Source organism: Epinephelus lanceolatus, chromosome 2 (assembly GCF_041903045.1).
Source record: "Epinephelus lanceolatus isolate andai-2023 chromosome 2, ASM4190304v1, whole genome shotgun sequence".
Taxonomy (NCBI): Eukaryota; Metazoa; Chordata; class Actinopteri; order Perciformes; family Serranidae; genus Epinephelus; species Epinephelus lanceolatus.
In genome coordinates this window covers 47,486,880-47,513,115 of record NC_135735.1, presented here as the reverse complement: position 1 = coordinate 47,513,115, position 26,236 = coordinate 47,486,880, and the positions used below count along the sequence as shown (strand labels likewise).

The following is a 26,236-nucleotide window of genomic DNA, read 5'->3' as shown; positions in this document are numbered from 1 at the left end:
GATTTCTGATGGATGTACAAGTTGTCATTGTTACTGTCACTGTCTACGTTTAAGTGTCTGCCTAAATCACATGGGAAGACTCTACAGTGGACGTGCAGATGTTCTCAAATGTTAACAAGTTATTTAAATGATGAATCTGCTAGCTGTTTGGTGCAATTATTAAACATCAGTTAATATAATATAAAGCTCAGTATTCATTTAGCTCAAATTCCTTATGAATATCGTACTTACATACAATTAATAAACAAGCAGATGAGCTGGGACCTCACCTTGGATGGCTCATCCCTGAGCGCTGCCATCCGTCCCTTTTGAGGCCGTCTCAGCACAAGAGCACTGCCATAATGGTCCGAGTTACTGTCCATCATTGAGGATGCCGACACTGGATACCTGAAGTCTGGAGTGCTGCCGAGTTGAGACCGTCTGGAAAAACAGACGGAAAAAAACAAAACAAAACAAAAAAACACTAAAATTACCGCCTCATCATATGCCTCCATACACTACTCAGGCTGCACTTACAGTTTGCATCCATGTCTGTGAAAACATGGATGCTTCCCTCCAGCAGCAAAGACCTATACAATCAGCACAGTTTCATTATGATGTCATAGTGAAGTTGACCTTTCGCCTTTTGGACATAAAATGACATTACTTCATAATTTTATCTTGGTAAATATTTGTGTGAAATTTGGTCATTATTAACATAAGAATTCTCAAGTCATGGCCAAAACATGTTTTGTGAGGTCACAGTGACCTTGACCTTTGACCCCCAACCACCAAATTCTAATCAGTTCATTCTTGAGTCCAAGTGGATGTGTGTGCCAAATTTGAAGAAATTCCCTCAAGGTGCTTTTGAGATACCACGTTCATGAGAATGACAGAAAAACAAAAGGTCACAGTGACCTTGACCTTTGAACACCTAATTCTAACCAATTCATCGTTGAATCTAAGTGGACCTTTGCGTTAAATTTAAAAAGATTCCCTCAAGGGCTTCCTGAGATATTGCTTTCGCGAGAATGAGATGAACAATGTCACAGTGACCCTGACCTTTGACAACCAAATTCTAACCAGTTCATTGTTGAGCCCAGGGGGATGTTTGTGCCAAGTTTAAAGAAATTCCCTGAAGGCGTTTTTGAGATATCACGTTTAAGTATGGGACGGGTGGATGACCCAAAAAACATCATACCTACATCCTCGGCTATCACCAGCATGGAGACATAACAATCAGAAAGACTCTCAGAAGTTACAGTTTTAAACTGTGAACTTAACCAGTTATCCGACTTACCCATGTAGTAAGGAGTTGCTCCTACTCCTACCCTGCTCGTTCTCTGCCCTCATGGTCTCAATCTGGATCAGGAGCTGCTCCTATAGGAGCGGACATTCACAGACATAGTGATCACTGGGCGGAAATACAAAATCTATAGCCCCAAAGGAAAAGGCTCCATTATCTCCCCTCCCCTCACCTTCTCATGGTGGGACTCCTCAATCAACTTCTTGGTGTGCTCCAGTTCTCTTATCAGGGCATTCTAAAAAAGAGACAGGGACAAGCTGATTCACTGGCAAATAAACAGTAACTGAGCTACTAACCTTGCACCTCCTAGCCATGGGACACAAGTGGAGGACCAACAAACATGTATTATGAAGAATGCAGCATCCTTTACTTGTCTGCCACTTTGCTACTCTCAGTGACTTTGCAACTTTAGATCATCCTCACTGCACCGCTGATCACATGTATGTTTTATTTACCTTATCCTCCAGAGCAGACATCCTCTCTTTGAGGTGGAGCTGGAGTCTCTCATTGGATTCTGAAAGGAGCTTGTCGACTGTCTCAGACAGACGCTTGTTGTGCTCCTCGTTCATCTTTTCTCGCTGCCGTGCCTACATAAACCGAAAAACAACATTTTAAAAAGGTACACATGTTAAGACTGTCTTAATAGCAGTAAAGCTGTGAGGATTAAGCCAAGTTTAGTGACGCAGATTTCCCTCTTTCTCACCCTGAGCAGTTCCTGGTTCTTCTCCTCCAGCTGGGCCTCCAGCTGCCGCAGCCTCTCCTCCACATTGCCATGGCGTTCCTCGGCCTAAAAATCGGGGACAATTAAAATTCAATTCAATATTCAATCCTCTCAGAGCTAATGAGAATGTCTCTAGTGCTCCTCTTTGATCTCCCCCAGAGGGATTTGTCATCCATCCTGGAGAAGGACCTTGCTGAGAAAGGGCCTAAGCTCTGGCCTGTTTGAGGTTTGGGTGCAAAGCCTACGAAAGTCCTTCAAAAGGAGGGGGTCACCAACATCAACAGCCTGGGAAGCAAGCATCTATATACCGACTTACAGCTAGAGGTCCAGCACCAGCTGCATTAGGGGAGGAAAGAAAAGCAGCACCACCCACAAAAAGACAAAAACAAAACAAATACAAAGGACTACAGGCACATTTATGGGGAAAATGATTACACAAAACAACAGTTACTTCTATATTTTGTCTGCAATGAGGCATACTTAAAATACAACCACTGTATAAAAACATAACCAACCTGCTGACTCCTATCTATCTAAGAGCCAACAAGCTGGTAAACATTTTTCTGTGACAAACAGCCTGTTCAAGGTTTTAGCAGGGCTAATGGGCAGGGTCTCCACAATGCTTAGAGCAAATCAGCAGGCACTTCCTGTTTGTTTCAGACAACAAACACTAGGGCTTTCAGTGTTTGAGAAAAAAAGGAGAGGTGCGAGCATGAAGCACTCATTCACACAGCTCACCAGCACATGGAGCACAAACACACACCGGCATACAGAGAAGGCCACCATTTGGGTCAAGTTCAATAACTGACTGCCACTGCACTTAACCAGGCACTTGTCATGGAAATGATATACTATACTATAACTGAAAGTAGACACTTTGAATTTTTTTTTTGGAATTTCTTAAAATTTTACAAATCGTTTTTTCAGTAGTTCTGGAAATGTAAATAGTTCCATTAGTTTCTATTGGCCTGGTTAAGTTGAATGCCAGAACAAAACTGAGTTTTTAACAATGCATGAAGTTTAGCTCTGTGAGGGAAGCTGGTCTACCTTCTTCTGAGTCTTAGGACCTTTAGAGCCACACAGAGCACACTAGAGGTTTGACAAGGAGGTGGTAAGGGCAGCATGAAGACCACACAAAAACAGCATGACAGAAAGAGAGAATGAGGAGAAGACAGGGTTTTAATGTGAACTTTAGCTCTATTTAACACAGTGGCTGGAGGCAGGGTTCCCACACATATTTACCAATACATTTTCAAAGCTTTTCCATAATATTTACTCCTTTTCCATGACTTAAAGTCTAAAGTTTAAAATGTGTAGGCCAAGCAAACTGCTAGCGCTTGCTAACTTTACTCGATCGACATTTTAGCTGCCAACTAGCTGCACGTGCCTGGAAAACAGTCATAACTTTTCCAGAAATTTCACGACCATGGGAACCCCTCTGAAGTGAGAAAAAGGACAGATGGTACAGATTCAACAACAGAACAAGACTTTAATGACCTCTGCCACTTCAATTTACAATAAATGATGGATGTTGTATTAGACATCTGAAGATAGACTGAGTGACTGATGATGGAATAGTGAGGGAATGGGGGGAAAAAGGATGTAATTAGTTCAACTGACCATTTTAATCAATTCATTAGTTATATATATATATATATATATATATATATATATATATATATATATATATATATATATATATATATATATATATATATATATATATACAGTACAGGCCAAAAGTTTGGACACACCTTCTCATTCAATGCGTTTTCTTTATTTTCATGACTATTTACATTGTAGATTCTCACTGAAGGCATCAAAACTATGAATGAACACATGTGGAGTTATGTACTTAACAAAAAAAGGTGAAATAACTGAAAACATGTTTTATATTCTAGTTTCTTCAAAATAGCCACCCTTTGCTCTGATTACTGCTTTGCATACTCTTGGCATTCTCTCCATGAGCTTCAAGAGGTAGTCAACTGAAATGGTTTCCACTTCACAGGTGTGCCTTATCAGGGTTAATTAGTGGAATTTCTTGCTTTATCAATGGGGTTGGGACCATCAGTTGTGTTGTGCAGAAGTCAGGTTAATACACAGCCGACAGCCCTATTGGACAACTGTTAAAATTCATATTATGGCAAGAACCAATCAGCTAACTAAAGAAAAACGAGTGGCCATCATTACTTTAAGAAATGAAGGTCAGTCAGTCCAGAAAATTGCAAAAACTTTAAATGTGTCCCCAAGTGGAGTCGCAAAAACCATCAAGCGCTACAACGAAACTGGCACACATGAGGACCGACCCAGGAAAGGAAGACCAAGAGTCACCTCTGCTTCTGAGGATAAGTTCATCCGAGTCACCAGCCTCAGAAATCGCAAGTTAACAGCAGCTCAGATCAGAGACCAGATGAATGCCACACAGAGTTCTAGCAGCAGACCCATCTCTAGAACAACTGTTAAGAGGAGACTGCGCCAATCAGGCCTTCATGGTCAAATAGCTGCTAGGAAACCACTGCTAAGGAGAGGCAACAAGCAGAAGAGATTTGTTTGGGCCAAGAAACACAAGGAATGGACATTAGACCAGTGGAAATCTGTGCTTTGGTCTGATGAGTCCAAATTTGAGATCTTTGGTTCCAACCGCCGTGTCTTTGTGAGACGCAGAAAAGGTGAACGGATGGATTCCACATGCCTGGTTCCCACTGTGAAGCATGGAGGAGGAGGTGTGATGGTGTGGGGGTGTTTTGCTGGTGACACTGTTGGGGATTTATTCAAAATTGAAGGCACACTGAACCAGCATGGCTACCACAGCATCCTGCAGCGACATGCCATCCCATCCGGTTTGCGTTTAGTTGGACGATCATTTATTTTTCAACAGGACAATGACCCCAAACACACCTCCAGGCTGTGTAAGGGCTATTTGACCAAGAAGGAGAGTGATGGAGTGCTGCGGCAGATGACCTGGCCTCCACAGTCACCGGACCTGAACCCAATCCAGATGGTTTGGGGTGAGCTGGACCGCAGAGTGAAGGCAAAGGGGCCAACAAGTGCTAAACACCTCTGGGAACTCCTTCAAGACTGTTGGAAAACCATTTCAGGTGACTACCTCTTGAAGCTCATGGAGAGAATGCCAAGAGTGTGCAAAGCAGTAATCAGAGCAAAGGGTGGCTATTTTGAAGAAACTAGAATATAAAACATGTTTTCACTTATTTCACCTTTTTTTGTTAAGTACATAACTCCACATGTGTTCATTCATAGTTTTGATGCCTTCAGTGAGAATCTACAATGTAAATAGTCATGAAAATAAAGAAAACGCATTGAATGAGAAGGTGTGTCCAAACTTTTGGCCTGTACTGTATATATATATGTATATGCACATATATATACATAATAAAAACTTTCTTTCTTTTGCTTTATCTACAGAAAAAAGGTTTAAGAAAAACAGATATAAGATGATGATGATGACAGTGGCCAACAGTTCCCACTGTACATTTTCAAACAGGTGAGTTTACTATGTGGCATCTGAGTCTTTGCGAAAATGGTGACTGTCGAAATGCCGAACTCCGGGCTTTAAAACAGGAGTTCACAAACCGATGGGGGACAACACGATAGCTACGTCCATTACTTTTACAGTCTATGGTGTGGAGGCACCGGCTGGCTCTGAGCCAGCAGTCCGCTGTATCTCTGCCTAACTCTAACCCGACTACTTTTTGAGGTCCAAAATCCCTTTTGTAATTGTACACTGATCAAATATTCCATTTACCTGTGAAATTTCTCACGGTACAGAAGCTAAAGACATTCTTACTCATTTTACCTGAGACTTTAAAAGATGCGAAGAGGCCCCTTCTGCCTGATAAAACTCTAAAACAAAACACTCCGATAAGAATAAGAATGATTGTTAACTTAAATTTCAGACATGTACTGTGAGCCAGTTCCTATACAAATATGGTGCTAAATTGCTCTTGTAGGTTCGTCAGCAGCATGTGTTGTCCAAGACAAAGACTCAAACTATAAATGGATAAAGACATGAGCCAAATCTCTAAAAATAGGTCCCTGTGGATATTTGGAGTAACATAAACAATGGCTTCCTCAGCAGCTTCCACAGGGAGCTCCTGGTTGTTACGATGTAAAGGAAATAATCTAACAGCCCTGGGTACAATGTGTGTGCTGATACCCACTGAATATTTAGGTTGGAATCATTGTTTAAAGTAATGCAATTAGTAGTCAATTCATATTTCCTTTTCATTTTTTCCCCCAATTGCCATCATGTCCTCCCCAACAGATCCATCAATGAAAGATTAAATCAAAGGTTTAAACATTCGAAGTATTTTATAAATCTGAAAAAAAGAACCTTTTGAAAAAGAGGTGGGTTGAGAGGTAGATGGGAAAGTGGACAGGTGCTGGTACCTTTGTGAGGGCAGCTACCCTCTGAGCTAGCTCTGCCTCCACCTCAGGCAGAGTCTCTGCCTTGCGGATGGTCTGCTGCAGCTTCTGCTCAGCCAGCTCCAGCTTCTCTTGGAGTTGCCGATTTCTTTCTTCAGTCTACAACAAACAAACCAAAAGCAAACAGTCATTAGCAAGCATGTTGAAGACTCTGTGCTACATCCTGGCCTCAGGGTTTGCTTTTAGCTCCACAAGGTGAAGAGAGTGGCAAGGGACAAAACTGTAGGTCACAGAGACAGAGAGGGAGGGAGACAAAGGGAGAGGGGATGGGTAAGGGTGGGGTGGGCAGGAAGTGAGGAAGAGAGCATTCATAATGACACAAAGACAGACAAAACCCATGAGAAAAGAGGAGAGAGACATCTCAATCTCAGTGAGTACATGAACAGACACAAGCCAGTGTCTTTGAGGCTTCTCATTCAGTGCCTGCTGCGCTGGTCTCTGTGTGAATACAGCAGGAATTCATTAGCAGGGGTTTGAAAAGTGCCAAGGAGAACTGCAGGCGATTCCTGCTGGAGCAAAACTATGAGACTCAACTGCTTGAATCAAAAAATGCCTCATCAACTCTAACTCAGAGTATAATGTGTGAATGAATGAAAGATGTTAGGGCTGCGATGAGATAACTGATCATAAATGATGCAGCAAGCTCCGAGTTTAAGATATGACCACACCAATTACAGTACATTTTTTGGTAGGAAATCACAAACTGATGCAGGCTGCAGTAACTTCTATCTGTGATCACACAGTGATTTCTCAAGATTTTAGTCCAAGGGCATGAGGCCTACCTGTCTGAACAGGGACTCCTTGTTGGCCACTTCATTCTCTAGTTTGTCGTTGAGGTCATGGACGGAGGTAGCCTCTCGCTGAGCTGCCAGGTAGCGCTTCTCCAGGGTAGTGATCCTCTCCTCCATGTCTTCCTTCTGAGCCATTGACTATACATACACAAACAAGCGTCTTTAGTGTTTGTGGCGTTCACCCCGACCTTCCGTCCTCCAATTTTTGCATCTTCAGATGGAAGGAGGGGGCTCACAATAATAACTGTCTGAGAAAACAGCTGGAAAATTAAACAAGTGAGGGGAACAGTCTGGCAAAACAGAATTTCACCTAAAAGATATGATATTGGTTGTACTATTAGCACTGTACTTCCGTGTTGATACAGTATATACTATAAGTACTATTGTGGTGTTATCAGCTCAACAAGAATGACCCAACTAGAGGGGGCATTCGATGGTGTTTTTTTTAAAAAGGACAGTTAAATAACAATAATTTGAAAAAGGGTAAAAAGCCAAGAGAGGATTAACTGTCCGAAAGCCAAAGTGATACCTAATTAAATAAATAAATCTGGATCACTGAATATAAAACTCAAAAGTAATAAATACCTAAACACATATGTAAATCTAGAACTGAACATCAAACAAACTGTACAAAATCTGGATGGGAGTGTTTTTTGTGTGTTGAGCCATTAATCTATCTTAATGTCAACCTGAGATTTTAAGGTGCACCATGACCTCACCTTGACCTCATGTGTGGAGACTCCATTCAAAACTGTGTTCAGAGATGGGCAGTATTTTTGATCCTTGTATTTGGAATGTGTGCTTCAATTGCTTTGGAGTATTTTGTAATTGGGCTGAAAAAAATTCAGATGTAATTTGTAACAAGATATTTTAGATTGGAGTAATTTTGTGTTTTCAAAATGTTTTCTCCATGATTCATAAAACAGAGAAAACAAGACTGATTCCAAAAGAGAGTCTGAGAGTTTTTAATTTGAAACAAGTGCTTTTAAAACAGGAAGTGCTAGCATTCACTCAGTCCCAGATTCACAGACTTTTGCTCTAGTGCAACAGTGCTGGACCTGCTGTTCGATCCATGCAACACAGCTAAAGGGACACTCACACAGCTGAAGGGACCTGCTTTCTCTGGAGCTGTAACAACTCTTCAGCTTCAGTCGGTGATGTGTGTCCCCGCGTGATTGGTGAAGGCTGCACAGCCATTGGCTGCTATTGAAGCAAAGTTCCACCAATAACAATAGTTTGTAAAACATCCTATCGGCACTGATAAATCAGCCAAACCAATAAATCAGTCGACCTCTAGCCCCAGCCATAACACCGTAAACCTCATTATGTGTGAAATGCATACATACAAAGAATTAATCAGTTACATTTGTAACTGCATTTATGTTTTGTTAACTACCTTTTCATCTCTTGTGGGACATAAGGCCACTATGAGCTCCGGTTTGTAATTGTACTTCTCCACTCTGCTTATTTATCTTTACATATTTTATGTTTTATATTAAGAGGGCACAGATCATATGTTCAAAGCATACTGTATATTACACAAACACAAAATCCTGCATTATTTCAGTATGATTTCATGGTTAAATTTATAAATCAGATTTATTTTACAAAATACTTCTAATTGGATGGTGTATGTAGTGTGCAAAACTATAATCAATATCCATTGATTCCCATATTCAGAACATTTAAAAACACAGGATGTTAAATAAATAAATTAATTAATTAAATAAATTTATAGTAATGTATTTAAAAGGAGCTCCCTGGCTCACACTCCAAGAAATCTTTGCATTTCAAATAGACCTCCCTACCTCTCTCAGGTCTCTCTGTAGCCGTGTGTTCATGTCTTCGGACTTGATGAGGTCCTTTCGGGCTGTGTCCAGGTCCTCCTCCAGCTCGTTAATGCGTGAAACCATAGCAGCCATGCGCTCCTTCATCTGGCCCAGATCGGCCGTCTGACGGTCTACCACATCCTGGAGCTCATTGACCTTCCCAAACCCATGCCCCAAATCTTCCTCTTGACTCAGTGAGCCATCCGATGACCGCTGTGAGTGAATTAATTTAACTGTTAAGCAAATGCACCAGGATGCACACAACATAGTAAGACTTCCTTCACTTCAGAGGAATAAAAGTATAACTCTGCCATTGAAGTGAATGACCTTTCTTAAACATCTGGATGGAAAATGAAGAAATCTGGAGGCGGAAACCCAAGCTTTGACAGAAGTTTCTTCAGTATGTGAAAAGACCTTAACCTAATATGAGCAGTTCTCTTAACATTAATTAAACAGACAACAAACCACCCTGGTGGGCAACTACTATAATGCTACTGCTATAATGCAATGCTACTAATTTTGGGGGATTTGAGAGGATTTTGTCTGAATAATCAAGACCCACCAATAAAATATTGATTTCTTGGTCCACAAGAGCACATAGGGAGGGACCAGTTCACAAGGCTAAACTGGCTTCTTGTGGAGTCCAGAGTGATAAAGTATGACCTTTGTCAGGTTCAGAAAAACTGTAAATAGGGTAGCCCCAAATTACTTATTAAACCTCTTCTCACAGGTTGGAGGGCCTCACAGGCACAATACCAGGTCCAGTGCAGCTAATCTGACGCTGGTAAGAATCATAGCCAGGTGGGTAAAAGCTCTTTCAGATACTTGAGGGCCCATGACAAGAAAAAGGTTCCTAGTAGCATTAAACAGACTGTAAACCCAGTCACATTTGGCAAAACTGAAACTTGTTTAACTAACGTACCCCAGTGAAGAAAGCTGTGTAGGCAGGCAAGTATGTAACTGTTGAATGCACAACTTCTAGTGGGTCTCTCTTGAAAATGAGATCTGGATCTCAGAAAGACTTACCTAGTTAAATACAACAAAGACTGATGAAAATAAGTCCTGAGACTTTTTTGTGATTCCTTGCTTTTTTTTTTAATTGGGCACATACATTGGTGTTACAACCATGTAAGTGTCTTTTTAAAATCAATCGTCAAATAAACAAAACAAAAATGATATACTTGATTTTGTGTTGTTTAAAGCTTTTGTTTGTTTGTTATATTCACACAGCACTAAATGAGACATAATTTGTGAAAAGTATTATGTTCCTTTGCCTATTCCATCACCTTGTAGCATTTCTAATGGTCTTACTGTATGTGAATGAAAACAACCAATCAGAGATATGGAGTTAGAGACTCCATATCACTGATTGGTTGTTTTCAGGCAGCTGTCAATCATGATATTCACTGCTCATGAACTGTGGTCAAACTGTCAAAGTAGGCAGCGCTGAACAAATATGAATCAAGATTCTGTCACTGTATTGCCTATTTCTCACCTAAAATGTGTTCAGAAACATATTTTAGTGTCCTGTTTAGCTGTAAAATGAGAAAGTTGGTCCAGCTGGTGGGCAATGCTTGGTTATCCCATTTAACATGGTGGCTGGGTCACAAATGTTCTCATTTTATAGCTAAACATTATATGAAAAAGTTTCTGAAAACATCTGAGGTGAGAAAAGACAAAACAGTAACATAATCTTGACTCATATTTGATCAGCACTGCCTGGTTTGGCAGTCGGACTGAAGTTCACCCAGCTGCATTAGAGACTCCTTAGCTCTGATTGATTGATTGATGCTGACCGAACTGAGGTCCAATTCTACTGAAGGACATTAGAGGCAATACGCAAAGGAGGAGGGACATGATTTTTCTGTCTCATGTACTTCTTTTAGAATTAAACGCTCTCTTGCCATTTGTGGAGCCTGGGTTGCCTACAGAGACCAGACTTTCTCACAGCATATTCAGAGGACATGTAGCTAGCGAATCGTGAGGAAATGTTTGCTGTATGTGAAAAAAACTTTTCAAGCTTAGGAAGACTTAGAGAGCCTTTAAGTGAGTTTCAGCAAATATGAAAAAAGTTATTTTCCTAAAAGAGACTAACTGTAGCTTTAAGTGTGCACTCTAGTAGATATACCTAACATTACATGGAATGCTCTGACTCTGTGTTTGAAACACAAAATGCCTAGATATATTATAGTTTACCTATTAGCTAAGTTGTCATATTAAAAATTCAGTCAAGCCTATAATGCAAATCATTATCATTAGACATGAGATGAATCTGAATCACTCACACTCACTCTACAGCTGCTGATCCTCAAGCACTGATTAAATTATGTCAAAGTGCTATTATTTAAGCAGAGCCATACTGCAGAACAAGCTGTCAGCAGTAACCTGGTCTGTTTCCTGCCTGCCCATCTTGTTTAGTATAATTTAAGATTTGTCTGTGCATGTGTGAAGGTGACACAGTACAGCATAAATAATGGCTGCAAGCCAGGAGGACCTTTATTTTTCTTGATAAATGGAAGAAAGGAAGGAAATCAGAGGGATCACTAATGCACTTATTTAGGCATTTTCAACCTGTAGATCTCAGGCCTATTGTTAATGTTTTTTAACAAATTGTATTTGAGTTTTCTAAGGTGTGTGTTTTTTAAGTTCTTGCAAAAAAGGTAACTGTAGATATTTATGACAAAATATGTTAAGAGATCTAATCTGACATTAAAAAGACATGCTTAAATACTTTACTCCTACATGTTCACACTACTGCATTTATGGAACACCATAATACAACATAACAATAAATTATACTGTGTATATATATATATATATATATATATGTGTATATACACAAGCAACTGTGGCCTTGTCTCCCGTGGGGCTTTAACACACGCAGCTGGGTAACCTTACCTTGCCATTAGTGCTTGGTGTGTTTTCAGAGTTGTGGTTGACCTCGCTGGTTCCATCTGCCAGCCCTCTTTTCTGGCTGCTCTGCTCCCTGAGGTAAGCCAACTAGAGAAAACACCAGTTTGTCAACACCTTTTCAAGTCATTCATTTGCTGGTGATAAGTAGCTTAACAATTATCTGGTTACCCACTTAACAAAGAGCACTACAGGAGTTTGCTTCTTTTAATCATTTGTGATGTTATCTTTTTCCATTTATTTAAAGTATTGTGTGTGTGTGTGTGTGTGTGTGTGTGTGTGTGTGTGTGTGTGTGTGTGCGCGCGCGCGTGGAACAGAGACACTTGGAAGTGTAGCTAGCAGCTACAAAACACTGCGTGCCCAGAGCCTTGACTTCGAACCACAACTATTGTGGTTGCAAACTCCCATGAATATGCTGCAGAGACCGTTATACTCTATGCCAAAAGGCCAAACAGTAGGAAAAGCTGTCTTGCCTTAGGAAGTAAGGTTACTAATAAAAGCAGAGGGGCAAGTATTTAATTTCGTGTGTGTGTGTGTGTGTGTGTGTGGTCCCGGGCTGATTCCCGGGAACAAAAGATGACTGTAGCATGAAGCAGTGAGGAAATCTAGGACACTTATCCAAGACCCTCTGGGCCTTTTGTCAATCTTAATCTCATTCTATACACAGTGGACTAAAGACCTCTTTGCATTCATGTTCACATGTGTGTACGTAAGAGCTGTGAATCTCTCTTAGACACAGCATGAATACTCAATATGTAAATAGAAATTCAATATAGGAGAGATGTAATTAAGGAGGTCAAATGTAAAAAACTAACAAGCAGTGCCATCAAGAGAAATGTTGACATGTTGTGTAAGCTGATATGTTGTGTTTTTCAAAAGTCGGCAAATGTTTTTTGCAGGCATCTCCTGGTGTGTAAATTGTCTCACTCTAGAGACAAAAATACACTTTGATCTGTCAAGGCTGCCTGTTAACCATCTCACCATTCAGATTGTATCTGCACAGAAAAACCAAAGGAGCACATCAGTCATTCCTACATCATGAGTGCAGTCAGAAAGAATAACCTAAATAAACCTCTTCAAATCTGTGCATTTTCGATATATGACTTGCTGTTTCAAATATGAAGATCTACCAAGAACCCAATCCAAAAAAATTAAAGGATGGAGAGAACTAGGTCATACTGTGCAGACAAGGCACCCAATAAGGCACAAATAGAGCTCAAGTAATGGAATTTCTGCAGTTCAACACAATTTAACAGTCAGAAGTGACAGACAGTTGTGCTAACCATCTGCTTACTGTATGTTATCCATAACTGAACTAGCAATGTTCAGTCTGAAGTTAAATGTTTCACTCAGCAGGAACAAAGCTGAGAATAAAACAATTAAGGCATGGTGGGGATTTGACTTGATTACTTCAGTTTGTACTGTTATTCCAAAAACTTTCCCCACCACATAAGTGTAGTATATTATCAGTTCATCTCCGCCTCCCCTAGCCTATGAGAATACTTTTACCGTGAGTAGAGTAGACGGCACCTGTGGAGAGGCGGAGACGGACATGCTGTAGCATCTTGAATTTAGCCAGTGCTAACCTGCTAACCCAGCACTGTGGGTCATGGCAACAACAGAGGTTTAGAGATCTGGCAAGGAGACGTGGGTATGCACTGGCTAAATTTGAGTTGCTACTGCTGACTGCTGAGAGTGAGGTGGAGGTAGCATGAGGTGCAGTACGCTGTGTCACTGTAAAATTTTACAGCTACATTAGCATGAAAAATGCCAGTGTGAGGCACTGAATTTAAATTATTTCCATGTTACTGCTGCTTTTTTTGCCAAATTCCGCCCTACGAAATCCCTGAATTTAAAAAAGTTTACAGCTTCACATTCAGGGGTATGTGGACACTGGAGAAAACCCAACAGACGGCCGCGGGCGCAAAACCCGCTCCCCTCCCAGCCTCCCAGCCTCCCTCTGGTTCTCTGGCAGAGGAGCAGAGCACTACTTGGGTCAGAGGGGCTTGCTGAATGCAAGAGGAGAGCCAGGGCCTGCAGAGCATGTTGGAGAACCAGACGGCGGGCAGGAGTTTTCGTTGCTGTCCTCCAGTGTCCCACACCGCTATATGGAGCCTCCCACATGCTCTGCAGGCCTTAGCTCTCCTCTCACCAACTATGACTGCTTCTCTAGTCCAGAAAAAACTCCAGCATGCTCCTTGGGCCCTGGCTTGACTCTCAGCTGCCTGGCTCTATCCCACAGCCTCTAAGTAACCTTCACATAAGCCACACTGACCCAGGCTGTGCTCTGCTCCTCTCCAAGACATCCAAGAGGTCAATATGCAGTTGTATCCTTATTTGTTTATATGCAGGCAATAATATAATTACAGATTAGGATTATATTACAGAGATATTGGTGTAATATGTTTTCGTGGCTGCATTGTTCGTTATTCAGTACTTCAGGCAGTATTGTTAGTCAAACGGGAGGGGCAGTGCTCAACATAGGCAGAGTTAAACATTTGACTCCGCCCACATTGAGTGTCACCCCAAACAGCACACTGCAGTGAGAGGTACTTCGCTTTAGCTGCTCTGCCCTGCTCTCTGGCTGGATTGAGTGGGCGCTAGCTAGCAGCAATTACCGCTAGTAATGCCACCGTTACCAGCAGTAACTGCAAATGAGTGGCGCTGCAAGCTAGTTTCCACACAACACCACTGGTGCGCAGTGTGGAGTGGCTAAGGCTAATGCCAGCTAACCAGTGGGAACCAGAGGGTGGGCAGTGGGCACAATATTTCAGCAGGTTAAGTGGGTTAGCTAGCTGGCTGTCAGCAAAGCCAATGGAAAATAAAATAAAAAGACGTTTACATCACAAAACATTCAAATTTCACCACCTCTCTCACCTCTTTCACCACCAGCACTGGACTAAAAGGAAAGGCCTCTTACATTTCATATCATTTTGCTTTTTTTTTTTTTTTTTTGTTAAAATTTAACCAGCTAGTAACTGATTAATTAAGTAATTAATTACCAGTGAATGGGTGTTGGGTTATTGAAAGCACAATTAACAAAAACTGACATGCCTAGTTTGGAGTGAAGTGAATTTCTCATCAGGCAGTACTTTTCATTATAAGTTATGGTTACTTACTTCTTTGTGCGAGAGGGTGAGCTGTTCCTCCAATGCGCTGCATCTTTCCAAGGCAACACGTAGTCGCTCTCTTACCTACAAAACATGTGAAACAATTGTAAACAAACCTGTACATTTTCACATACTTTATGTTGATCCCATTTCTTTGCTTTGCAATGTCAAATATATAGAACAACCACATTCACATGTACACATAGTGTATATACACATTACCTACCACACTTTCTTGTTTCAAATACTTTAAAACAGACACACAATCACCTTCTCATCGAGGGCTTTGTGGTGTTCGAAAAGTGACTTAAGGGCTTTGAGGACCTCCACCTCACTCGAGACTCCTGCTGGAGACTGTGCCTGCCTCTTCACCACCGTCATCCTCAGACTACGCTCATGGCGAGACACCAAGCACTCCAAGTGCTCCAAAAGAAGCTAGAGACACACAAAAGACAGTTTTAACAGGTTAGAACCCCATCAGGCTATAACTCATTGCACAATTGTAGTCACATTTGTACACAATGTATTACCATACATTTTTTTTCTCTCAGTTTTGATGAAACTGTATTGTTGCATTGTAAATCTGTGCTGTTGCATTGTTCTTTAATCTGTTGTTTTTGCATGACTAATGCATGAATGCTAAGGTAAGCTAACAGCCAAACAACCACTAATTTGCCATTTTCTAATTTAGGTTTTTCCCCACCTTTTCCTCTGTCTACCTCTGTGCTGTATCCATGTTTGCAAGTACAACTTTGAATAATATTTTCAAATTACTGATGTTGGATGACAGACTGAAGCATTTCACTGCCCCATGTGGTTTACTTTGTACATGTTTCAGGATTTTAAAAAAACAACCCTTCTATGTGAAGAGTAAGCAAAAGGAAACAGGTCCCAGTCAGAGACAGTACTGACTAATTACACACTCACGGAGGTATGGTCCTGCTCCTTCTCTGCACAAATGGCTTACTGTGATGACATTTATTGTTAGTGGTTGAAATATTTTGATGACTGAGTAATTTGCCACGCCCACAACCAGTGACAAGGGTTTGCATTATAGGATAGAAACTGATGTCAACCAGTGTTATGACAACCATTTATACTCAAAAAAAGAACCACACAGTAATTTGGCAGGGATTTGACTTGAGTACGCAGGCCAACCAAACCTTCCTCATTAATAGTGGATAGTGGAGGTCGCTTCCTGTTTGAATGCATAATACTTGAGAGACAGTTTGTCCTTAAAGACTGAGAACAGAGCATGTGTTTTCATGTGTACCAGCACATTAGACTGACCCGTGTGTTGTTTCTCTCCGCCTTTAGCTCTGCAATCTCCTCCTCCTTCTCCAGAAGCTGCTCCCGGCACACGTTCACCTCCTTTGTTAGTGCAGCAAACTCCTAGAATAGAAATGTACAAATACAGAACATGTAACTACTACTTTTTAAGTTCAGTGTTTTTTTCTTAAGGCAGTATGCTTAAGAAAGACAAACTGTTGGAGGCAGGGAGCTAGCATATTTAAGGTTTAAAACTTTGATAAGAGTGTAAAATAAATTCTAAATCCAGTGCAGCAAACTAAAGTCTGCTCCTGGAGGAAGATGCAAGTTCTTAGACTGCTGATACTCCATTACATCTTACTGGTCATCAGGGTTGGAAATGGCCTTTTTTTGTCCACCTGCCACTGTGGCTGGTGGAATCCAAGATTTACCAGCCACTCAAGAGATAGCATTTTTTTTGGCTGGTGAGTAAAGCAAATCTCTGAGCCACTGTCATATTTTACCAGCATTTAGCTGGTGGCTGGTGCCCATTTCCAACCATGCTGGTCATCTCAGAGTATCACCTGTATTTTAAAAGAGGATTTAAGTTGTTGTGTTTTACGAATGGCCAGCAGCATGAAACAACTCCGTCACCATGACCTGCAGCTTCATCTGATCCTGTTAACAACCCGTACCACACACTACACACCTATTGTAATCTCATCCCAAAATAGAGTAAGTTGGTTCAAAAAATAGAGGACAATTTTAGCAATATGACATGATAAATACGTTAATATTAAGTATCAAACTATCAAGTTAGCCACAATAATTTTATTAACATTGTTTACTGGTCCAGACTCTAGCCCCTTTTCCACTGCCAGATTTTCAGTGAATGTTGGGCCGTTTTGCCGGCTGCGAGTGTTTAGACACACAGAGCCGGATTGGCGAGCTGATCCGAGGTGCCCAATTTTCCGCCTCGTAGGGTAGTCATATTGGCGGAACCTTTTTGGTTTAAACAGAACGAGGCGGCCTTCCGCAATGGGAGGAACTTTTGATGACTTGTGGGAGGAGCTGTTGATGATGCCGCACGTGCGACCCACTGGCGGTGGATAAAGAGGAAACAGCTGATAGCAGGAATTAGTGAGCAGCTAGTACTAGTAGCAAGAGGGAAATGCAAGACACTGTAAAGATGAGCAACTGGGGAGACAAAGAATTGTGCGCCCTCCTTGTCCTCGCCAATGAAGAGGCCATTAATCGTCAAGTGACGGGGACGGTGAAGGACGGGCCAACTTATGAGAGAATCGCTGAAGGACTGACCAGCCGCAGCTTCCCTCCCACGTCACCGTTTACGTCACACGCTGAGCTACACGTTTTGTTACTTGCTCACGCCCCCCATTGCCCCGAAAAAGGCACATTCTATATAAACAAAAGTAGGTAGGCGGCATTTTGCTGCACTCCCCGATTTTGCTTTTATACTGCCAATGCTGAAAAAAGACTGATTGGACTTTCCTGCAAATTTAAAATGGGCTTCTGAAGACTGTGGAGTGGATGCTGCTGCCAAGTATTTCTTCAGTGACATATTTGTTCACTGCTGGTGTAAAGATACTATTAAATTATGTCCTGCATCACTTTCCTCTATGTGGTTTCTGCAGGATTCCATGATCACACAGCAAGCTGCAGCAAATGACCATGCACATTCCTCTTTCTAATGGCCTTATCATCCACCACGCTGACAAAATAATATGTTCACATTGGAAACAACAGAAGCAAAATGACAAATGTTTGCTGTCTGAAAGTACCTTAAATCCTTTGCACTTTACTATGAGCAGTGATATTCAATAATTCTCTCTCCCTTTCTAAGAGTTAATAATGCAGACCAGGGCTTTATGCTAACTTTTCCCCCAAGGAGCACATGTGCTCCTAAGTTGAAAAAGAACTTTAGGGGCACAATGTAAATTGATCAAATAATGTGTTTTCCGTAATAAACGTGATGCAAATAGACATTTACAAGCAAAATTATTTAATGAATTTGTATACAAAATGTACAGAAAGGTAAAATCATCAAGTTTTGAAAAAGTATTGCAATTTAATTTTGTCTTTAATGTTATTATCTTATATATATTATCTTTGCAATATGATTATTTTATATAATGTTATTACTATCGTAAAACATTCTCCAGGTCCTCTGAAACTCTGCATGACTTATTTCCACCCTGCCCAGCAGCGGTACCGTGGCGAACGGTCCATAACTGCGGGGAGAACAGAGCAGGCTTCCCCGGAGGTCCACCGCTTTTCCCGGTCCCCCCTCTCCGCCACACTTTGACTTATTTCCACGCTGCTGACAGTGGGACTTATATTCATTGTGCCGACATTGGCTTGGAAAACTGCCCATAACCGTGTCACACGGGGAAGAGGGAAGGCAGCTGGAGTTCCTCCAACATTTGCGGTTAGATTATCATATTTTTTTATTGACAAAAATATAGGCTGCTTCGGCTGATTTTTTTATGCGCACAGGTGCCCCTAAATATTTTTTACAGTTCGCACATGCCTATTTTTAGTCGCAAATGCAAGTGAAACGCTCGCACTGTGGAGCGCTGCAGACCACAATTACTTAAAAGCCCTGACACACCAAGCTAACAGTCGGCCATCAATCAATGTCTGTAACCCTACTGACTGCCTCTTTGACGGCCTGTTGCCCCGTCTGCCCAACAGCTTTTTATTTTTTGGGCCAATTCAGCATGTTGAATCTGCATTGGTGATGATGGAGCCTTTTGGTTAATGAAATCACTCTGACTGACACCGGCACCCGCACCTCGGCCGGATCGCGCACGCGACGGATCCAGTGGGTTGGTTGGTTTCGAAGCTGCATAAAAATAAATGCTCTAATACAGGGTGCCGTACTTGCAAATTGTGAGGGAGGGAGGGAAGGAGGAAAGCAGTAATTTGTGTCTGTTTGTGTGTAATTAATTTGAGTCTTACCTTTTGTTTTCTTTTCGTATTGCGTATTTTATATTGTTTTGCGTATCTGTAACTGTGTTTGTGAGTGTGAGAGAGAGAGAGAGAGAGTTTTAAAAGGATATTTTGTCTGCACATGATTTAAAATAATAAAATAGCCCTCCAGAGGCAGATCAGTATGTGAGTCATTTTTCTTTTGATTACTGAAATGTTAAACCACTAATGCCTTTAAATCAAATACATACAAAATTTTCTCCTGGGGGAGCATGCCCCCAAACCTCCCTAGAGGGTTAAGACACCCACCCTCCTCATAGTCTCCAAAAATCCCGTGGGAAACACTGAAATATACTTTGTTCTTTCAACGTTGGATTGTTTTGTTAATCTGTTAATTCTGGTTGGCCATTGTCTGTGGTCTTTGCGGTGTGTTCATCAGTGTTAATTTTGTTGAGGAAAAACAGAACAATTTTTTTTGTCAATGACCTTTTTTTCCACGACGAAAACGAGATTGTGACGAGCTAGCAATAGATCTTCATAATTAAAACTAAGAGCAGTTGGCTTTCATTGCTGTTAATTTTTGGATGTCGGTTTGGGGTGTCTGGTCCATAAATCAGAGCATATGAAACATATAGCAACATGGTTTGATGCCAAAATGGAAAAAGAGAAAAGAAGGATGGTGAAATATCATCAGAGACATTTCTGTCAAACACCTAAAACTACACGAGAAATATTAGAATACAATATACTGCCATTGTCAGAGCAGGCTTGTTGTAATATACCTAACCTCACATCTCTCAGGTTCTCTTCAACCAAATGCAGTTGTGCACTTACACACACACATTTCCTTTTAGGGATTACATGCATGGTTGGACCTAAAGAATGTGCCATCCTGATTTTTTGCCCTGCAAAACTAGCACAGGCACCCTGAGTAGCGAGGCCTTCTTGCTACGTCTCCGAGGGTGGAAGATGTGTGTATGTGTGCGGGGGCCGAGGGGGGGGGGGGGGGGGGGGGGACTGATCGTTCTTTTCAGTCACTACCGCAACTATTCTCTCTTCCCTTCACTCCAGCCTCAGAGTTTTTCCAGCAACTGGCACAGATTCTGCCTCACTGAAGGAGTAAGTGGGATTTTTCTATTGGCTATGTCCAAGGTCTGCTAGCCAATGAGAGATGATGAGGGGCAGGCCCATGGGTAATTACAGAGTGCGTTACTTCCTACATTCCAGAGCAGACACTGAGGTTGATTTGTACAGCAACCTTAAGATTTCTCTATGCCTCTCAACACCATGTATGACCCTATTCTTTCCTCCTAATATTCTTTAATTCATAATTTATACAAAATATCATATTATGTTAAGAACAAATGGGAGAGTTTGGTACTTGCATGTAGACTTGTATTTTGGAAATGCAGTTTAATGATTTCAGTGTAGGAAATCAAGTCATGCTGAAGCACCCAAAAGATGCTCACAGCCTGGCTAGTAAACCCAGCATAATTATGCAGAGAAATTGACCCCAAGTTCTCACAACTGGAGGGTGATCGAGGAATCAATTACTCATGCCCATTCCTAATACACACACAAGGTGAACATATTAATGTGTAGACCAGTATGGAGCAATTCAACACAATGGCCCAATACCAATAATATTTCTATCATTATATTATTGTCGCCATTCATTTTGGCCACATTTTCCATAGTTGAGAAGGGTGTGGACATCAAGCTTCAAATTTGAGTGTTAATTTCCCAAAATCTATACAAAAAAATTCAATATTCAGATCAAATATAGTAAGCTTGCATACATGCGAATGCAGCCACGGGCATTAAAGCCTGATCCCGTTTCTCCCTGCAGCGGGGTAAACTGGTGTATGGCTCAGTGAGTGTAGATGCTGGTTAGAAGTGGACTGAGCTGCTCTATAAGCCTCAGAACAGGGGAGGGGATTAAGGGGGGGTACACGAATATGTGTGCCAACCTATTAAAGGAACAGTGTACCAAAACACAGACGAACACACAAAAGCTTTTCAGGGATAACTCTACGGTCATTTTCGGCATTCAGTTTCCCAAAGAAGAATATCCCAGCACCTCTGTGACACTAAGACAATTTCTTTATCACAATATATTTATGATGCCTGATCAGGAGCGAGTGAAGGAAAATGTCAGTGCTGAAATGGCATAAATAAGTAATGTTTTAACACAGCAATTAAATTTTTCCTCTTGTGAATGTAGCTTGCATACATCACATAGGGACATGGGCAGCTCATTTATATATAGAAAAATGTTGTTGTTGTTTCATATTTTATGTCATTTTTTCAAGTGTCTGCTAAAATTATACATATATTTTGGTCATGTAGTCACAATGCAATCCACAGATATGCATGTTATTGTCAGCTCTAAATGTACTGATGCATGTAACTGGGTATTGATGCCAACTCTCATGCACTGACCAACTGACTTTTCACACGCTTGCAACTCCATGTCCATTTTCTCACTTAGTGAAAAACAACTAATCGATAACGTTGCAGCATTGGCAATGCATGGACACTGGCAATGCATGGACAGATGAGAAAGCATCACAGCGCCAACAGCAGCGTTGTGTAAGCACTGCAGTCAGGTCAGCCACGCCCGCTGCACCTCAGTGAAGTTAGTATTAAGTTGGATATTTAACCAACATTCACCCCAGACCCAGCGGCCCTTTCTTACATAGTTTCATCCGATGGTGGCAGGAGGAGAATGGTTAGCTCACATTCCAGCCCTCAAATTTAACTGCTGGGGGCTCACTTAAGGATCATCCATGAATTGCTGTTTAAATACTACGAAACAGTAGCCTGAGTGTCAGACTGAAGCTCCCAGAGCCTTCAGTCTGACATCGCCTCCATTGAAGGCGATTTACAAATGGGGGGGAATTTGATTTTTCCCTAACCAATCAGTAGAGATCAACGACTCACCCAGAATCTGACGTCATTAGTATCCATGCCTCGGGGGTGCCGAAAACAAGCGAGCATTGCCCTTTTAAAATGTCTCCGTCGTCGTGCACGCCCAGCTGCATCGCCGTTAATTCCAGTTTAGCAGTTTCCTTAATTTGGTCCTCCATTAACACGAGTAGTGGCGAAATACCTCGATAGCATCGTTAATGGGGTCTGTAGGATCTGTAGCAGTCGCCATTGTTGCTATCCTCACCAGTTACCCACCGGCGCACAGCTTGACATTAGCGTGGCGCTGATTGGCTAAACGCTAGACCCGCCCCTACACCCGGCGTTCATTGGTCCGTCCATCATTTGGATGAGATAAATCGCAAATTCATTGCAGTATGCCAGACCAGAGATGCAAGCCTACTCAGTTGACTGGGCGGGGTCTATGGTCTGGAACCAGGCTAACGAAACAGGTGACTTAATATTTAATCAAAATGTATCACTACATAGGACACACAGAGCAAACCTCTTCATATGGGATTTTAGTGCTTCATCTTTTTTTGTGAACGCTTCTATAAAAAAAAATCATGTTTTTTTTCCCCCACAAAAACTTCCAGTTTCATATTTAGTTTAATTCATACACACAAATGGCACTGAAAGCTGTTTTTATTATGAATAGTCAATGATTGATCCTTTGCTGAGCCTTGCCCCTTTCTGATGGTCCATCAAGCTGTCTGAGCAAGCATGGAGCACACACTCTAACTAACTGTACTCCCTCAAGAAATATTATCAAATTTTTGGAAACACAAAAAGCAATTTCAGAGAGAAACAGACAGAGAAGAGGGGTCTACAATATGTGTTTGAAGGATTTATCCTGGATGTCAAACTCAATCGCGAAAGGTTAGTTAAAAAATATTTAGTCAGTAACATTCAAATAAAACAAAAAGAAGCCACCAAAGAAGTCCTATTATGATAAAAAAATGTTTCTACATAAGGTTTGCTGACAAGCTGCTCAAAATTGTCCTCTGACCATACAAAATTTGAAGTCCTTTCACTTTCACATTTCCAACAGAAATTACAGTAGGTTCAGTGGCAGCTGTGGCGGAACAAAACGTCCACCTGAAGACGACCAGGATCCGACATTACCTCTTAAGAAACAACGGTTGTTGGCGAAGAAGTTGTCAGATAAGAAAAGGGACAGAACTCGGATTAACATCGGCCTTGCATTTCCAAGGTGGAGAGCACTGCGAGAGCTAAAGGAGCTACAATCTGACTCGGAGCTAGCTCTTCTTCTCCTGGACAGGTACAACATAAAGTCAAATGCCTGTTTTAATTAGTGTTACAGTAACGTTAGGCACATGTCGCTATGTTGATTCAATTTACTTTAATGTTACAATTGTAGCATGGCTTAATGTCCGGAGCTTGAGTTATTAGCGGCTCTGTCCCAGCAATAAGTCAGGTGTTACGGTTGTGTTAGGTGAGTAGCCCGGCAGCCCAGCTAACATTTGCAATTAGCATTGTAAAATGTAGCCCGGCGGGCAGCCTGGCGGCTGTGTTTACCTATTCCCCTGCCTACTTCAATGATGATGGTCCCTGTAATAAATGTAATATATTTGCTGAGATGGAGGCGAGGCTCAGTGACTAGAAGAGCTGGTAGAAGCGCTCCATAGCTGTAAGTTATTCCAGTAGCCGTAGTAGCTCTAGTGCTAACTCCAAGAACTAACGCTAACATCCCTACTCTTCTCCGTGAGCTGGAGCCGTGAGCCCGCCAGGCTAACGGCTGAGCTGCACAGACGAGGCGAGTGGGGTGGGGGGTGGAGAGCAGAGGTAGAGGGAGGTGTGGCTCATGACATATTTTGTCTACAGGCAGTGCACAACAGCAAACCTAGTGGTGAAACGATTTCGCTTTTTGCCCCTTTAAATGACCAAAACTAAGATAATTAATGTTCCAATATGTACAAGAGAAGACAATATGGGCAAAAGATATATCATATTTCCTACATTCTGTATATTGTTAAAATTTGTAGGCAGATAAGTAACAAAAACTGCAGGAGAAGAACAGACTTCACTGCAGGTCTGGCAGCGCTGGAAAAGGGAAGGAGATAAGGAAACAGTGAGGCTCCTTTCTGTTATGTCAATAGTAGGGACAAGAATGTAAAACCAACTCCAATTGACAGCATGCTTGGTGAGGCTAAATCTAAGTTTGTGGGCTTTTTAATGCCATGTCTACCACCCCTATAGGCTGCTGCTGGATACTGTTGCACTGTTTGTTCTACCATAGAGCTGCAGCTGTTCTAAAGTACACATAGACTTACTCAATATATTGTTTTTGACTTGTCTTGCTAGAAAGTACCAGTATATTATTTAAAATCTCAAAATTTGGCAACATATCAGAGCACAGCAACTGATGAACAGGGCTAAGAATAAGCTCTTTTTCTTTCTAGCATCATCAGACTGTGCTGTATTTGGAACCGAGATCGGAACCAATAGGCCTACCTCCTACATAATGACTTTAGCCGTTCTTAAAAGCTTATAGCGTGTGCTGAAATCTGACACTGTGCAGAGGGCATCTGTTCTCCTAGAGGAGGACTCACCGTCAAAAACTAATTAGACACCACAATGGCTCCTATTCAGAGCTGCTTAGCCTGCTATACACACACACACACACACACACACACACAAAGTTAATTTAATGCAGCTGACTGAATGCTAGTTTGCACCATCTCTTGCTCCTTTCATAAATGCTCCATCTGCATAAATGAACGTATTGTAAATTATGTCTTCCCAACTTCCTCACAACACTTTAACCATCAAACAACATTAAATGATTTGAGTTCACTCCACTCCACAATTATACATAATTAGTATAAGAAACAACTTATTTACCATGTAAGTAGTTTGCTTAATTACTTTTCAGTGTGACAAAGGAAGAGCATTATAGGCTGGCCATTCTCTTAGGCCCAGGGCACACTGCCTGTGTGAGTAGCGCATGTGCATCGTGGAACCTCTTGTATTTTTTTCCAGTGCCCAGGTTAACAGGTTAGAACAACAACACTGACCACATGAGCAGCGCTGCTCAGCTGCAGCACATCTAGAGAATAGGAATCTCACTATTATTTTCTGTGACGCACAGTTTTCAGCAAAAATGGACAGTGAAAATGGTCTTCTAATAATCATATTATACCCCCTTTCACTACAGTTGTCTGTATCCATCATAGACATGAAAAATTGTATTTTTAACCCAACCTTTCCTGTTTCCGTTTTAAAATAAAAGCCCTCTGTCAACAGAGTCAGAGTCGGTTCCATAAATAAGTGGACTACCAGCTTTTAATTGTGGAAACACGGTGGTTACGGCAGCAGGCAGCTCTGCAGTAGCTCTGCAGCAGCAACGGCTGTGTGAATACTGAACATGTGCAAGCCGCAGCAGTTCAGTGAGGTAGCCGTCAAGCACTGCTCACACAGGCAGTGTGACCCAGATGTGAAGCCACATCAACATCACTTTAAAAAATCTGTTCCTGCCCATCCAGACTAAAACACAAACCTGGAGGTTTCAAACTAAAATGGGGTCAGCAGCATTTTCAAAGGTCTCTGTCTTAGTGGTTCAGAAACACTGGCGTAGGTTGGAAGCTACGCATAAATGTAGCAACAGTTATGTGTTTTAAAACTAAAATGTAGCTACATGTTTCTGTAGTCCAACAAGTTACAGCCACAGTGAGCCGAAGAGATCAAGAAGCCCTAATTGCATTTTGGACGTTTGGACAACACCATTATAACATGTGCAACACGTCTACATTCTGACAAGGCAGGTAATGAGAAAACTCAGGAGAATAATTTGGCATTGTCCTCTTCTATGAGCTAGCAGAAAGATACTTCACGTCAATGGAAAAAACAGATGGATCTTGAAATACAGGGGACACACTAATTAATAGCACAATGTAAGGCTCAATAATTTCTCCTTGGAATTAACACACTGAAAGTATAACTTTATGCTTACTGACTACATGTGTGTTGTACTTTTCCACCAACATTTCCAGGAACTTTT

At 41.5% G+C, this 26,236-nt stretch overlaps 1 protein-coding gene across 9 annotated transcripts in view; it reads right to left on the bottom strand.

Annotated features, from left to right (window-relative positions):
• The window catches only part of ppfia1 (PTPRF interacting protein alpha 1), a 76,555-nt gene that overhangs the window by 28,677 nt on the left and 21,642 nt on the right, over positions 1 to 26,236 (bottom strand). For all 9 annotated transcript variants that reach the window (XM_078162088.1, XM_078162086.1, XM_078162091.1 and 6 more), the window contains exons 3-14: positions 16,381 to 16,482; positions 15,361 to 15,525; positions 15,100 to 15,174; positions 11,968 to 12,069; positions 9,049 to 9,282; positions 7,232 to 7,378; positions 6,414 to 6,548; positions 1,989 to 2,072; positions 1,741 to 1,872; positions 1,458 to 1,520; positions 1,280 to 1,359; positions 270 to 420 (exon numbers count right to left, since the gene is read on the bottom strand). In XM_078162088.1, the coding sequence (XP_078018214.1) occupies positions 270 to 420; positions 1,280 to 1,359; positions 1,458 to 1,520; positions 1,741 to 1,872; positions 1,989 to 2,072; positions 6,414 to 6,548; positions 7,232 to 7,378; positions 9,049 to 9,282; positions 11,968 to 12,069; positions 15,100 to 15,174; positions 15,361 to 15,525; positions 16,381 to 16,482 (1,470 nt within the window). The remainder of the gene's footprint in view (positions 1 to 269; positions 421 to 1,279; positions 1,360 to 1,457; positions 1,521 to 1,740; positions 1,873 to 1,988; positions 2,073 to 6,413; positions 6,549 to 7,231; positions 7,379 to 9,048; positions 9,283 to 11,967; positions 12,070 to 15,099; positions 15,175 to 15,360; positions 15,526 to 16,380; positions 16,483 to 26,236) is intronic.